We start from the raw sequence: 16,243 nt of genomic DNA on the forward strand, positions 1-16,243 counted from the left end.
GCCATCGGGCTGTGATTGAGATTTAACCAAAGAAGTCTTTAGCAAAGCATCCGTCCACCTGAAACTTTCTAAATTTGACTCCAGAGAACCAGGAAAAGACAAACCAGGTCTGCGTTGTTTAAATTTTCCTCCCGGGAAAACAAACAAGGTTTCATAAACTCTTTTTAGTGAATTTTCAGGTTTTGTTTCATAAATACTTACCTTCCTTTCAACCTATGAGAAAACCTGTCACTTGTCTGGTTTCTGGCCATGAAAATGCTCAAAGGTTTAAACACAATTCAATCAAAACACTATCTGTAGTCAGTTGAGAGTGAAATAGGAGAGCCATCCCTCTCACCTCCCACCTGTTTGTAACAACAGTTACACTTCAACAGCTGGATTGAGAATGCCTGTTCATTTTCGTATAGAACCCTTACAGCCATAAATCATAAGGAGGCTTTCATCCCAGCAGTCTAGTCTGGATTTTGACCTGGTTCCCAGAAGTGAAGGCATAGCCCACCATATCCTAAGTTCAGTTGCTTAGTTGTCTGCAAAGTCCTGTTGAGGTGAACCCTGTTTCTCTGTTGTAGAATTTTCAGGCTCCTGATAACAGGACTCAAACAGAACAAGTCAATGACCTCTTCAAACAGATGTCAGAAGAAGCAGCCATTGACCAAAAATACAGCTCTCGCATTGAAGGTAAGCTGTATAAAAGACCTTTTATTCCACATTGACCTTTACCTTTATATTGATCTTGAAGCACTACTCTTGAATTCCAAAAATAGTGGCCATAAATGTACAACAGTCACTAATAAAACCAATAAGGAATTCAGGAGAAAATTCATTACCCAGAAAGTATTGAGTGTAGAGCATGCTGCCGCATAGGGTGAATAGAATAGATGTATTTAAAGGGTTGCTAGATGTTGTGCATGAGGGCAAAAGGAATAGAAAGTTATGCTGATGGGTTTAGCTGAAGTAGGATGGGAGGAGGCTCCTGTGGAGCATAGACCCATTAGACCGAATGGCCTGTATCTGTGCTGTAAATTCTATGCACTCTCTAACCTCTCTCTCTTTTTAAAAATCCTTTCTCCAAACAAATTTTTATTTTTTTATTTTAATTAAGTTTTCCTTTTTTTGATCATCTTAAGATTCTCTGAGAAAGTAACTAAGTAAGGATGCTATGCTCCATCTGGCATACTGGGAAGCATGGGGAAAGACCCAGTTTTCTCTCATTTATAGTGTAAGGAGAAAATGAGCCTACTTCTCCTCATGGCATAGTGAACTTTTGGAACCCACCCTCTGGCGGGTAAGCCTGTTTCCCAATACTTCATGCCATTGCCCCATTTTATTCTCCCTGCTGCCATTATTTTTCATCACTTCATTCCCCTGTTCTGTTGAGTGGGCTAGCTCTTGCTGAGGTGCAGTTTCACTGGTATCCAATTGGCCATTATTTATAGTGAATGCCAGCTGCTTCTCGCCTACAAGGGGGAACATCACAGCTGACACCAGCACGCATACACTTTCCCACAGCGATCATTGGAAAGCTGTTGGAAGCAGGAAGCAGAAAAGCTGTTTATTCTTACTCCTTACTGCAGGAATTGGTGTGTTCAATTGAAGTCTCCCATTCATTGCCTTGGCTGATATCAGTAAACTGGCATAGGCCCAGAAATAAAACTCGGAACCTTTCTTGTTTGTGCAGCTCAATACTTTACCCGGCAGTGCATTTGCATGTTGGGGAACATTCAATTTCTCTAGGCCTGCTAAATGCCACTGTGAAGCTAGGCTTGTAAAAAGTTGCACCAGCAGCATGAACAAAGGATTGGGAGCACATTGACTCCATATGTTCATGATCGATTTCCCAATCCAGTGTGGTGATATAAGGACACAACCCACTACAACATATTTAGCACTAGCCATCACTTGTGACCCTCATCAGAATCGCTACTTCCTGTTTCCCAGGATCCCCTTTCATGTCCTGCTGAAAGTGGCATGTTGCTGAGATTCCTCTGCTATTCAGTAAAAGAAAAGAAAGGGATGTTATTGGGAATCAAAACCTTTCTGTATCCATGTGGAAAAAAACAAAGGTTTCTGTTCATACTTTTAGGACCTGTTAAGTTAATGGAGCTATTGTCCCTATAAACTGTTCCTGCCTTTTTCCTGTGGACAAGTACCCTGGGATGTATTGGCAACTGCCTTCAGAAACATGTTTGAGTTCAGAAGGTCAGTGCATTGTGAGTGGGTTTTGGGTGCACATTTCCTATGCAGTGGATTGGAGCGTAACTTAGACTGGTCCTTGACACCAAGTTTGTGGGGAAAGAAACACTCCACACACAAAATCCTGTACTTCTGATATTTCGCTCATACAATACTAACCTTGTCTGTGTCACTTACAATTGCAGGAGTGAAAATTGAATGTCTTGACCTAATTACTGAGCCATAAACACAGTTATTGATGAAGCAGCTGAAGATGGTTGCACATAGGAAACTACCCTGAGGAAGATACAATAATTTAGAGAGAGGAGAAGGCAAGGGAGCAAGGTAGCAATAAGGGAATTGATAATGTGAGTGTGGCAGGAAGGGAAGATTAGAGGAAAGAAAAACTGGTAACAGGAAGTCAGTGTTGCACATTAATATGTCACATCTCGCCGCTCTGCATGTTGCTAGCAGTCATTAGGTGTGTACGTACAAACCCCTTTAGAAGTTGGTGTCCTGCACACTTCGCATTGGAAGTGTGCACGCATATCTTGAACTCCAGTTTCAAGCCTTCTGTTGGCCTAAAAACACAGGTACTACATGAGCCAATTTAACCCCCAATATCTCTAAGCAACACATAAGAGTGCAACATTTTGTATGTTAGGTACAGATGGTGCAATGAATGACCTGAATAAAGGAATTGATCCATGTAATTTCATCATTGACACTGATGATAACACCAAACGCTTTGAGGAGGAGAAGAGTAATCTGTTGGACCAAGCGACAGCTGAGCTGAAACAGGACAATTTACATAAGGAGCAAGTCTTAAAGATATCTAGGAGACTGGCCACGCTGAAAGGAGAGGAGCCCAATGCTGGTGAGTGCAGATGGTTTTGGATATGCCCAGTGCTTGTTTCTAAATTTTTAAAAATATTTTCGGAATGTGGGTAATCCTGGCAATGCTGCATGTGTCTCCCTGAGAGGATGATGATAGGATTTCTCCTGGGACTCCTGCAATCCTTATGGTGATGATGTTGCCACTATGGTATTTGGTAGGTAGAGCAATCCAAGATTTTGACCCAGCAACTGTAAAGGAACAGTGAAATATGGGTCGTGCTGGAGCAAAGTATTTTTCGCCCATTTTTCCATTGTGCCCACGAGGCTATAAGCTTGAGTGAGCCTAGATATTTAGTGTTGACATGCTATTCATTCGTACAATGTGCATTTCCCAGTGGGTCATCTGATAGAATTTAGATACTATTTGTCCCTCCCGCATCCTCTACTTCTGACTGAGCTCATCTAATCCAGCATCAACTGGTAATTGGACCTTGGGCTTACTTCAAAGCTCAAGTCACAAAGCCAACTAGGGAGCTACAATTTACATGGGTTTCTTTTTGTATTGAGTTTTTAAATGAAAATACATTCACAGATCTATCTTATGAAGCCATTATACATTAAAGTGTATGCTTACATACTATTTGCGACAGCTTTGTATGTTTTGATTGCATGGTGCTTCATGGAAGAGGACAGTGATGCACCCAGGTACCTTGGGTTGACTGCTTGCACTGGGAACAGTGTGGGTCAGGGGGTTGAGATAGCTCATTTGGCTATGGTTTCTGGAGACTAGGTAGGCCTGTTGATGAGATGGAATGGCCCTGCGTGTTAGGTAGAGGGTCATTGCCTTTCACGGTCAGCAAGTGGATTGCTGTGCTGGGGTGGATGAGCAGCTTTGCTGAGTGAGGCTAACAGAGTGTGCCCCAGATTGCTTGATATTTCTTCAGTTCTAGATGGGAGCTGAACATCACTGATTCTGATTGGTTTACATTCCACATGTAATTCAGCCATGCCAGCTGTGGGAAGGACTGGCCTTTGCCATAGGGTAGAGAGGAGCGAGGGGATGGGGAAACTGCCTTCAGCTGTTAATGAAACTGGTGTGAGTCTACTCATTGCTGAGGCCCCTGCTCTGCAGTAAGAAGGCCCAACAAGCACTGAACTTGGCCCTCTGAGTTGCAAGAATGTCATGGACCGAGTGGCTACTATCCAGAAGGCTGCATGCGGGGCTTAACATCCTATGTGTAGGAGGATGCCTTTCTGTCCATAGTGTCTCCAACAGTCATTAGGTATAGAGGGACTGAAATTAATAGAACTTGTGTGTGCGAAATATGACCTTGGGCTGGTCTTAACTCATTTTCTGCAGGTACTCGTTTTGGCACCCACGTCCACCGTATGTACAGTTGCCTCAGCTCCCATGCATTCTTCCTGCCTCCTTCCCATCTATTAACCAGTATACACCAACAAGACTTGATTGAATAGTTGCACATATCACAACTGGACAGGGTGATTGTAATAAAGGGGACTATTTTCCCCTGTCTCCACTATCTCAGATGCTGCCAGTCAAGGTACCAGCCTGACAATTCTGTGACCTGGACAGTCACATTGACAATTCCTCTGGGCAGTAAAGAGGATGCAAGTACATCTCAAGGGTGTTCAGCTCCCAATGTAGGAGGAGGAAGTCTATCATCAATTCCAAAATGAAGAGATGGATTGGGAGCTATGTCCCAACTGTCAACCTTTACTGCTGGGTAGACCCAAGTGATTGTGATCTAATAAGGAAAAGTTACAAATACTGAAAATCTAATGTAAAAACCAAGCATTTAAATACACTGAAAGCCAGTCAGCCCCTATGAAGACTTCATGTCACATGGAATGGGTACCCTTCGTTGGACTCTGTTTTTATTCCTAGTTACTGTGCCTGAGCAAAGGGAATGGTTGGGATTAGAGATCAGAATCTCCTTTCCAACCTCTCTGCAGTTTGCTATTCAAACAGCCTCAGAAAAGGCCAACAGGGGGCCAGAAATCCCCTATTGCCAATATAACCTTTTAACTTTGGTGGGAAAAGTTTGTCCTTCCCTAAAGATCACCCCCAGGTGGGCACTATGGGGAGCTCTCAATTACTGATCCTTGGGGGGGGGGGGGGGGGGGGGGGAGGGGTGCGGTTTCAGAGGTTGACATAAGATTGTGTCCTTCCACCCTTAAGCCTGCCAATGTCGCCTCTTCCAGGATGACCAATACCACTATATCCAAATGTAGCACTACATCCAGTACCTGCCGTACTTCATAAACTTCTGGGGGTCAGATTGTTTATATATAGAATGATGGATACATGGGAGTTTTAGAGGCTGGAATCTGAGGGGTTCAAGTGGTATATAAGAACATAGGAAATTGGAGCAGGAGTATGCCATTTTGCCCTTCGAGCCTGCTTTGTCTTTCAACAGGATCATGGCTGCCTTTCCACCTCAAGTCCACCTTTCCGCATTATCCCCATGTCCGGTGATTCCCTTTAGTATCCAAAAATCCGTCAGTCTTTGTCTTGAATGTGCACAATGACTGAGTATCCACAGCCCTCTGGGGTAAAGAGTTCTGAAGATTCACAACCCTCTGAGTGAAGAAAGTTCTCCTCTGCTCAGTCCTAAATGGCCAATGCTGCCTTCTGAGACTGCGTTCCTCAGTTCTAGATTTCCCAGCTGGGGAAATGTCCTCCCGGCATCTTCCTTGTCAAACCCCTTAAGAATTTTATACTCTTTCAATGAGATCACTTCTCTCTTTCTTCTGAACTCTAGGGATATTCTACTCAGTCTCTCCGCATAGAGGACAATCCCCTCATCCCAGAAATCAGTTTAGTAAATCTTCATTGCACTTGTGACATGGGTGTCAGCAGTGGCTCAGGTGGTACACTCTTGCCTCTGAGTCACAAGGTTCTAGGCTTAAGTCCCACTTCAGGGCTTGAGTACAAAAATCTAAGCTGATACTCCATTGCAGTACTGAGGAAGTGCTGCACTCTCAGAGGTGCTGTCTTTCAAATGAGACATTAAACCGTGGCCCCATTTGCCTGCTCAGGTGGATGTAAAAGATCCTGTGGCACTATTTTGAAGCAGAGCAAGGGAGTTTTTCCAGGTATCCAGGCCAATATTTATCCCTCAATCAACATCACAAAAACAGATTGTCTGGTCATTTGCTCGGCCCCCACCTGCCAAGAATGAGGCACATTAATTTTATCATGACTATTGATTTTAAACTGTTACTGGAGTGAAGAAAGGACTTGTTAAACAGATCAGTCGTGGCTGGAAAATACACTCGCATATTAACAAATGGTGATTGGAAGGACAAAGGACCATTCCCTGATACATTCAACCCACAATGGACCTTGATCACCAGATATTGGGTGAAAGAGGGAGAATTCCAGAGACTGCTAAGGTGATACAATCCAATACGTGGTTGGACCAGTTAGTCACATTACTAACCTGCTTAGCAACCTGGGTTTTTTCTGAATTGTACAAACAGTTTGAACTCAGAGTGTCTGTTTGCTCCTGGACTGAGAAGATCTCTCCTGTCCGCTCCCATCTCTTTCTCTCAAGTCTCTGAATCCACTGAAGACACATGAACCCCATGAGAGAAAAGTCTCCTGCAGCCGAACAAGGTTTAAGAAGAATACCAGGCCCCAACGAAAAGTAAGATCTACCTACAATCAAGGACTCTACAGTGAGCTCGAAGAACCGTAACAAAACCACTTCATATATTGCCTCAAACTTTTCCACTTTATTTTTCTTCTCTTTTCTGTCTCTATTTGTATGTGTGTATTGTGTATGCATGCTAGCAAGGGCATGTTGTGGCGTTAACCAAATTAGAGTTTAAGTTTAATTTTAATAAATTTCAACTTTTCTTCTTTAAACCTAAGAGCCTGGTTTGTGCTGGTTTCCTTGCTTTATAATTGGAAAGCGGTGAGCAAGGATTCACCAAGGGGGAACTAAAAACATGGTGTATTTAAAATGAAACCCTCTTAGGGTAAGACCAGATGAAGGCTGAAAGGGAACCGTAGACCTCTTTCTCACTGGGTTGTAACAGTACACAGATGCCATGGTAAAGTTGACATTCAGGTGAGCTGGGTGTGCTCGAAATGATCTGTCATTGAGTCTGCCCTCCTGGATTCATGAGTGTGCTACCACCACTGCCAGTGTATATGTTTGTAAATACATGAGGTTGATGCTGAGAGTGCGAATGTAACAGATGAGTTGAAAGTTGTGTACAGTTTCTGCTTTATGTTCTCACAGTAGCTGTGGATGACTGGAAATATGATGGGGCGGACAGCGATGAAGAAAATGAAGAACTGCTGACCCAGCGAATTCTGAAACAGGTCTGATTTGAAGTATTTTAAGAGGTAATTTTTATCTGGTCTGTGTTTGGCCCAGCAGAGGTGCATACTTTGTAAGGAATACAGGATAATGAGGAGGGAGTACCATGGAATATGGAACCTTTCTGCCCGTGGGAACTTTTTACCCTTTTTTTTTAAATAATGTTTTCCTCCCCCACATAGTTGACTTCCCCCACCCCAAAAACCATCTGCCACCACTCCCAGGGTAAATTCAATCCCAGGATAGGATGCAATTTACTGGGATAGTATACCGGAAGCTAATTTACTTATTTATTTATGAAGCTGTCTTCCTTTGTAAACTCTCCAAATGCATAAAAATTGATCACGACAACTCTATTAAAACCCCAGGGATAGAAAATCAACTCTTTTCTTTTTGCCGATTGATGATTTGAAATGTTGTCTTTTTTTGGGTTGATTAGGGGGGAGCTTGAATAGAGTGAACTTTGCCTGTGTGTCTTCCCCAGCTTGTAGTATATTGTAATGTCAGTCTAGGCTCAATGGTAGCATACTCATCTTTGAGTCAGGAGGTTATGGATTCAAGCCCCATTCCAGAGACTTGAGTACATAATCTAAACCAGAACGGAGAGAGTACTGCACTGTCAGAGGTGTTACTGTCTACTGTTACACCCAGCTGAGACATTAGATCAGAAAACCATGAAAAGTCCCATGGCACAATTTGAAGAGCAGGGGAGTTCTCCTGAAGTTCTGGCCAACATTTGTTCCTCAACCAAAACCAACAAATAAAGGTTATTTTGTCATTTATCTCTTAACTGTGGGATTTTGCTGTGCGTAAATTCTCAGTTGCGTTCCCTATATTACAACAGCGATTACATTTCAACAGCACGTCACTGGCTGTGAAGTAGTTTTGGATATCCTGAGGTGCTGGTGACTGGCACTATATCACTGCAAGATCATTTCTTAAAATAGGTGGCACAGAAATGTACAGGTATCAGGATAGATTTCAAAATTCTCCTCTTTGTTTTCAAATCTATCCAGAGTCTCTTTCCTCCTCCAGCACTACAGCCTCACAAAGATCTCTGTGCTCCTTCAATACTGGTATCTTGCACAATCCTGATTTTCATTGCTGCACCATTGGCAAGTTGCTGTTGTTTAGTTTCTATTTGAAACTTTGAACAGCAGAATTATAATAGGCTTATGAATCCAATAATGAATCTGTTTGAACAGATGCATTTGTTTATCAGTCCTTTCCTGTAAGCTGCTGATATATTATCAGCTCCTGTTAATACGCTATTCTCCACAGCCTAACTGCATTACTTTATATCTTCAGGTTAATGAAGAAATTGCCTTGGATGAAGCAAGTGGCTACAACATCCCTGTAGAGCAACCTAAACCAGCCCATCCCAAACCTGCTGGGAAGAAGGTACTGTTCGTAATTGGACATCGATGTAAACACACATTTACCTCTGTTACAGAGAATAAACGTGTGGGTGCTGCTGATTTTCACAATGTTCATCTAGCACTAGCAGTAATTCAGTGCTCCAACTGCATTTGATACCTCAGCTGCCTTTTCAGATACGATTAAATCTATCAACACTGACGTGAAGAAAACTTCTGACGGGTAGAAATGTTCCTGAGTAAAATGAGATTAAGAGTAGTTTCAAGGCAGTTCCTGGTAGGAATTAGTCAACTTCACAAAACTGGAATTTGTTATCAATTGGCAATACCAGTTCAATCACAGAGATAGCTTAGCACAAGAGGTTCTGGGAACAAGCCCATTTCCTTTTTCATAGATTAAACTGACTGACCTGGCTTCTCTATCTTTCAGTCCATCTTTCTCCAGTAGTGGATCGAGTTGTTCCTTATTGCACTTATACTGTTCAATTTAATGAACTTCCCTGGTAACGTACTCCGAACTTTATTCCCACTTCGGTGAAAATATTTTATCCAACATCTCTTTTTACGCCGAAGGTGACAGCCTTGGCTCATTTAGTAGCCCTTTCACTTCTTATTCAGAAGGTTGCAGGTTCAAGCCCCACTCAAGAGACTTCATATAATCTAAGTTGAGGCTTCAGTGCATTACTGAGGAAGTGCTGGACTGTTGGAGGTGTGCCGTCTTTCAGATGAGATGATAAACTGAGGTCCTGTTGCCCTCAGGTGGATGTAAAAGGTCCCATTGACACTATTTAAAGCAGAGAAGGGGCCTTATGTCTAATCTTATGACCTATATTTATCACTCAACCAACATCACCAAAACCTCCTTTGACATTTTCACTTTTAATCTATGATAGTTGAAGCTGGTATGAAAATGACCAGGGCATATTGTTGCAGTACTGGATGCTTTTCTGGGTTTGGAGTGAAGGCATGTTACTGAGGCACTGTAGAGAGAGGTTTACCCTAACTTGTATAACATCAGGCCTGCAATCTTTGCGAGCACTAAGCACCAAAAATGGAAACAATTTTTAATTTCTTAAAGTGTGTAAATTCACCTGCTTTCTATCCTGTAAATTTATCAGAGAAGTATTTACCCAAGTGCTGAGATCTCCACAGTGGAAGTGGACACATACCTTTAGCTCTACCTTCTGTTGATGTCTTACGTAGTTTCTGTATTACTCATTATATCCAGACAGTGACTGTGTATGTCCCTTCCTTGGTTTTATGAACTTCCTGTCGAAGGCCACAATCCCAGCAGTCACTTGCTTAAGGGCTGCTCTCGGGTAGGGTGCTTTATGTTGCAGCACAAAGAGATGGAACTTAGGTCTGTACTTTCAATACCCACAGAGCGAGAGAGACATAGGCCTTTTATATCCACAGAGAGATAGGACAGGGGTCAACACCTGTGATACCCACAGAGGTAGGTTAGACTTCTACATCTGTTACACTCTCAGAAATAAAGGAAGAGGGCTATATTTATGATACCGACAGAAAGATAGAACAGGGGTCTGCACCTCCATTACCCACAGAGAGTTAAGACAGGGGCCTACACTTGTTACACCCTCCAAGAGAAAGTGCAGAGGTCTACACCTGTTATGCACGCAGAAATATGAAGGGGGCCTACACCAGTTACACCAGAGAGAGAAAGGGCATGGTCTATACCTGTGATACCCACAGAGAGAAGGAACAGGGGTCGACTTCTGTTAGACCCACAGAAATATGACCAAAGTCTACATTTGTTACACCCACAGAGAGCAAGGACAGGTGTCTAATTTGTGATACCCACAGAGGGATGGTACACTGTATACTTGCTATCCTAAACTGACTTTGGACTCTTTTGCCTCTTGTAAAATAAAACACTACCTGCAGGTTTAGTGCAGGCAAGCAGGAGGCCTGTAAGTAAGGTTTCTAATTTTTTTGGTTTTAATAAACAAAATCCAATCTCACAATACCAGATGTTTTCTGAAGGACAGAGAGGGGGTGCCCTTGTAAAAGACCACAGCCTTCACTGGAGTTCTCCCTAATTGGATTTGCATTGATTTATTGATCTGTTCTGTGCTAGATGCAGGTGTGTGGCAATCTATTTATTTATTTATTTAGAGATACAGCACTGAAACAGGCCCTTCGGCCCACCGAGTCTGTGCCGACCATCAGCCACCCATTTATACTAATCCTACACTAATCCCATATTCCTACCACACCCCCACCTTCCCTATAGTCCCCTACCACCTACCTGTGCTAGGGGCAATTTTATAATGGCCAATTTACCTATCGACCTGCAAGTCTTTGGCTGTGGGAGGAAACCAGAGCACCCGGCGAAAACCCACGCAGACACAGGGAGAACTTGCAAACTCCGCACAGACAGTACCCAGAATTGAACCCGGGTCGCTGGAGCTGTGAGGCTGCGGTGCTAACACCACTCGCTGCTAACTACCAAGGGCAAGTGTTTAGGAGGACAGCACATTCCAAGGAAACAGTGATCTCTCTCGGGTGAACCAAACATTGTTCCCAAGGACATGGGTTCCCGTTCTGGACTTCTGCAAGCAGCTGAAAGAGACAAGATCGCCCCCCACCCCCCCATGACATTTAAATAATTTTGAAATCTGCTCCAGGAGAACTTGGTTTTATCTATAAAATATAATTAAAAGAGTTCAAGAGATGGTGACAAGTTGTGGAGTTCCCAATCTTGGTCATTGTGTGAATCCTGACTAGAATGGAGCTTTGACCATGCTCATTAACTGGCACTGAGTGTTGATCACAGAGCCAGAGTGAGTGGTTTGAGGAGATTGCAAGTAGTTTGGCCACAAGAAGGAAAAGGTTAATGGCCTTGTAATACAGACAGCCCTGTAGGAGATCCTTCAGCTCCTCTCGAATACATCAAAACCTGATGGCTGACAGTTTAGAGTCTAGATTTTTATGGCTCAAATTTTTTTTCCGTAATTTCTTTTTATAAATTTCCAATTTCAATGTGTAATTTGCAACTTGAGTTTTGAACTGATTACCAACATTATCATTGAGTGTAAAGAAATTACATCCTTATTCTCACACATTTTGCAGTATTTTCTACCGATTAGATTTTGCGTTTACATTTTTTAGGGAATTTAATATTTAAAGACTGTCATCTGTAGAGGACTGATGGAATGTGGGCTTCTGTCTACCAATCCTCGCAAAGTCCTATGTGTCATATTAAAGAGGCACTGAGCTCCTTCCAAAAGTTGAGAGAGAGGGTCAGCTCTGGCACCACAGAGGTGAGGAAGCAAGTGCCAGCCTAGCCTACTGTCTGATATGAAGTGACAGTAGGAAAGAGGGAAATATGTAAAAATGTACCCTAAACAACGTAGTGCAGGAAAAACTATGAATAAACTAGGTGTAATTTCATTTTATAAATACAAGTCCATCTAATAAATAGAGCAAGGTCCCTGCCGGGTGAATTGTTTACCCTCTCCCTCCTAACAGCTTCACTGACCTGAACGTATTGGGTTGTCCAGATCACTCTTGGGGTGTGCACGTTTTGTGAAATTTGAAATCTACCAATCCAAGTTGGAAAGCAGTGATTACATGACTTTAATAGGCCCATCTTCAAATTCCAGTGGACAGACAATTAAATATATTTGCAACTCCTCAGAAGAAAGGGAGAATTCAACCTTCCAAACCTGAGCCCAAGTGATAAGTAACTTTGAGAAATTTTAGTCCAGCGGGACAAACCTATCTGTTAAACCCCTGACTGTATACAGTGGCTGAACCCTTCTTGGTAATCCCTATCCCAAAGAACCAATGCACAAAACCAAATACTTTTCATTTTCCTTGTCCCAACATCGCAAAGATGATCTGCAGCAGTTTGAAAACACTGTATAGCTGTGCCAACAATAACAATCCAGAGAAACACCTGCTCCTTACTCAAGATCCAGTGTCCTCCCTGCAATCTAGTGCAACAGTGACTTCTCTAAAGCACCTGCAAAAATTAATTTAGAATCTACCACGTGAAAAACATTGCCAAGTTAGATCAACGTTCCACCTCAGTAAACTGAACAAGTTCAACATGACCACACTAAGTATGAGACTTTCTTTCCTTCCCCAATCCAATCTAACTCTATCATTAGACAAGATAGAGAGTAGCCCTTGGACATGCCAGTAAAGCTACTGCTTCCTCAACAGTGGCTACTGCCAAGGAAACCCCTTAGTGTGTGACACTAACACATGACTAGCCACAGACTCCTTTTATTAATGTATGATCTTCCAAATAGTGTGTAAGCTAAATATACCACAGCTCCATCATTATATAGAACAATGTGGTGTGTGCTATTATTGTTCTAAATTATATTTCTGTTGTGCCACTTGTCTGACTTAATGTTAAAATTTTGATCCTTGTTTTCAACTCCTCCCATGGTCTCGACCCTCCTTACCTCTGCAACCTCCTTCAATCCAACAACGCTCCAAGATCTCTGTGCTTTACCAGTTCTGTCCTCTTACGCACCCTGATTTTAGTCGCTCCACCGTTAGCAGCTGTGCGTTCAGCTGCCTAGGCCCTAAGCTCTGGAATTCCCTCCCTAAACCTCTCCGCTTCTCTACCCCTCTCCCCTCCTTTTTAAGTTGCTCTTTAAAGCCTACCTCTCAGATTTTGGTCACCTATCCTAATATCTGTTGTGTGATTTGGTGCCAAACTTTGATAGCACTCCTGTGAAGAGCCTTTGGATGTTTTACTACATTAAAGGTGCCATATAAGTGCAAATTGTTGACTAAAAGTGAATTTATAACTTTGTGTCTCTGTCAGTTGCATTTCCCACCCACTGTGTCAGTTGCTAAGACAGCAGACAGTGATGAGGAGCTACCATGGTGCTGTATCTGCAATAGTGATGCTGTACTCCGTTGCCATGACTGTGATGGAGATCTCTACTGCCAAAGGTGCTTTAGGTGAGAACAACTGATTACCAGCTGGGATGTGGTTTGAGGGGTTGAGGCAGGTCAAAGGGATAAAGGAATCACTGCACTTCACTTTATCATGCAGCAACCTGTTTGGATATCCCAAAATGATATCTTTTCACTCAAGATTTTTGCAATTATAATATTTATTATTTCAGTAAATATTTTATGTTTAGACAATTTTTAAACAATTTTCAGGTGACTGCAAAACCTTAAATCTTTTCCATGCATTCATATATTAGTCAGTTTACACTGTGCACACAGCACTTGGTACACCAATACCTTACACCAATGTTTGCACTGCGTCTCCTGACACAGCTATATATGCTAAGGTGGGATCAGTAAAACAATGGAATTGATCATTGGGAAAATAATCTGGTGTGTGTCAACCAGCACGGTTTCAGAGAAGAAAATTCCGTTTGATCAGCTGTACGACTTTTTTGACGAAGTGACATCTCAAGTGGTCCTTGGAAAACCGCATGATGTAACTTTCAGGAAGCTTTTAGTAAAGGATAATTTCCAGTGGTTGAGAGGTACAGAACAAGAGGGCATTGATATCAGATTAAATGCGAGAGATTTAGGATAAGGAGGAGAAAAATGTTTCTAAGTGTTTAAAGGGATACTAAGACTGCAGAATGCAGTAGCAGAGTTAGTGATTGAAACAGAGACTATCAACATTTTAAAATTGGTGAGATGGGTGAAGGAGAAGGGGAGTAAAATGAAATGGGATTAGAACTATTGTTCATGGGGAGGATAAATACTAATATGGACTGATTGGGCTAAATTGCCTGCTTCCGTGTTCTAATTTCTACTTAATACTTTACAACTTGCTGGTGGTATAGTTGCCCCACTGGAATTTAACTGTGCCCCTTTCCACACTCTTTTTAGTAGAGATAGAGTAACAGTTTAAGCGATTGGAAGGTGCTGATTTTATTGGTACTAACCTGGAAGGTATTTAATATCTTAATGTAAGGCATTCTGCTCCTCTAAGCAATTTATTTCCATATTTGCGTTCTTTCCTGGATCGTGCCTCTGAGATTAACAGAAGAGGGAAACTTCTAAACAGTTACTGAATCAATTTATCTCTACAGGGAAGGACATGACAAATTTGAGAGAAAAGAACACAGAACATCTAAGTACCGTCCACCAAGCAAGAAGAAATAAGATACAAAGGTCCATGTACCCGGAGTCTACCACATTCAAACACTAAAGAAGTTTAACATCGCTTCAGCATTTGCACATATTCTTATTCAATTAGATCTGGGCAAGAGCAAAGAGTGATAGGAGGAGCCATTATACTCTTCACAAATTGGTGCACACAAGTGATGCAAGACACATTGCTGTGCTGGTGTCTCACCGAGAAGCATCCAGAGTTGCCCTTTTGTTATACAAATGGTCTTGGATGTTTGCAGTGCTGTAACAGTTCTTAGTGCATCTTGTTGTGCATTGCTTAGGGTTACCACTGCAGCATCTTGTCCAGGGATGCCTTGCATTTGGAAATATTGCACGTTAATGGGTTAAATGAGGCTGCAGCTTATTATACTGGAATCTAATTTTGAATAGTTGAACTTAGAAATAAAGGGGTTGTGAGCAGTGTTTTAAATTGGAATTCACTGTAATCAATTGTTGTGTAATAGGGTGATGGTATTGTATTATAACTTAAGATGTCTCCATGTGTATGCTCCACTGAAATGGAGAACTTAATGATTGCTGAATGAGTGCAAACCTTAACAATATATGAGCATTTTGTTAGTGATCACAACTCTGTTTTTTGGAAGCCGTGATCTTTTTTAATCCTCAGTTGTCACCTTGCTGTGGGCCATCTGTTCTCTGGTTCTACGAACACCAGCTTCACCACCAACTGTCAGGAGATGGGCGAGAGTGAGTCTGATATGACCCTGCTTCTCAGTTTTCCTTCCTAGCCTGCTTGTGGGAATGTGCTTGGCTCCCACTCGATGCCTCCCTACATTGACAGCAGTCCAGTACAGAAACTCAGCAAAGTGGCCTTTCCAGGCTTGATCATGCCACTTGATTGAGCTGCCTGTCACCGTTACTGAATCCACTGCTTGAATATTGTGAGATTCTGGAGCTGCTTAGAGGTGCCAATGTTCTGATTCAAAACACATCTCATGACATATTTGTGTATTTATATACCACTCAAAGAAGTTCCCAATAAAACTAATTTTTTAAAATTAGCTGTAACCACTATTTCCAGACATTTCCATAATGCAAGCAGCACATGTGCCAATGTCTGTTGAATATTTGAATGCTACCCAAATAATGCTACTCATGGATTTATGTGATATGCAATCAGGTCCCTTGCTAAACATACATAACCTTTATTTTTTAGTTTTAAAACCCTGCTTCGTTTGATAACAAATACAGAGATATTCCAGTGATTACTGAAGATGCGATAATGCGCAAAAGGCTGTGCTGCATTGAGAAGCCTACAAATCCACCCACTCTTCCCCCACGTTCCTTTCTTAGACCACACAGAAGCGCGCCGTTCCATGGTTGCATACCCTAGAATTAAGTGGTCGGATGCGGATA

The 16,243-nt window shown here is 42.2% G+C and overlaps 1 protein-coding gene across 3 annotated transcripts in view; it reads left to right on the top strand.

The window, feature by feature from the left end:
- zfyve19 (zinc finger, FYVE domain containing 19) overlaps positions 1–15,447 on the top strand; it is a 62,370-nt gene extending 46,923 nt beyond the window's left edge. For 2 of the 3 annotated variants that reach the window (XM_068039663.1, XM_068039665.1), the window contains exons 6-11: positions 570–678; positions 2,837–3,049; positions 7,281–7,363; positions 8,670–8,762; positions 13,545–13,684; positions 14,785–15,447. In XM_068039663.1, the coding sequence (XP_067895764.1) occupies positions 570–678; positions 2,837–3,049; positions 7,281–7,363; positions 8,670–8,762; positions 13,545–13,684; positions 14,785–14,857 (711 nt within the window). In that variant the 3' untranslated portion in view covers positions 14,858–15,447. The remainder of the gene's footprint in view (positions 1–569; positions 679–2,836; positions 3,050–7,280; positions 7,364–8,669; positions 8,763–13,544; positions 13,685–14,784) is intronic. The other variant, XM_068039664.1, reaches the window with a different exon arrangement.
- Positions 15,448–16,243: the final 796 nt, after the last annotated feature.

Source organism: Heterodontus francisci, chromosome 9, assembly GCF_036365525.1.
Source record: "Heterodontus francisci isolate sHetFra1 chromosome 9, sHetFra1.hap1, whole genome shotgun sequence".
In the NCBI taxonomy this organism is placed as follows: domain Eukaryota; kingdom Metazoa; phylum Chordata; class Chondrichthyes; order Heterodontiformes; family Heterodontidae; genus Heterodontus; species Heterodontus francisci.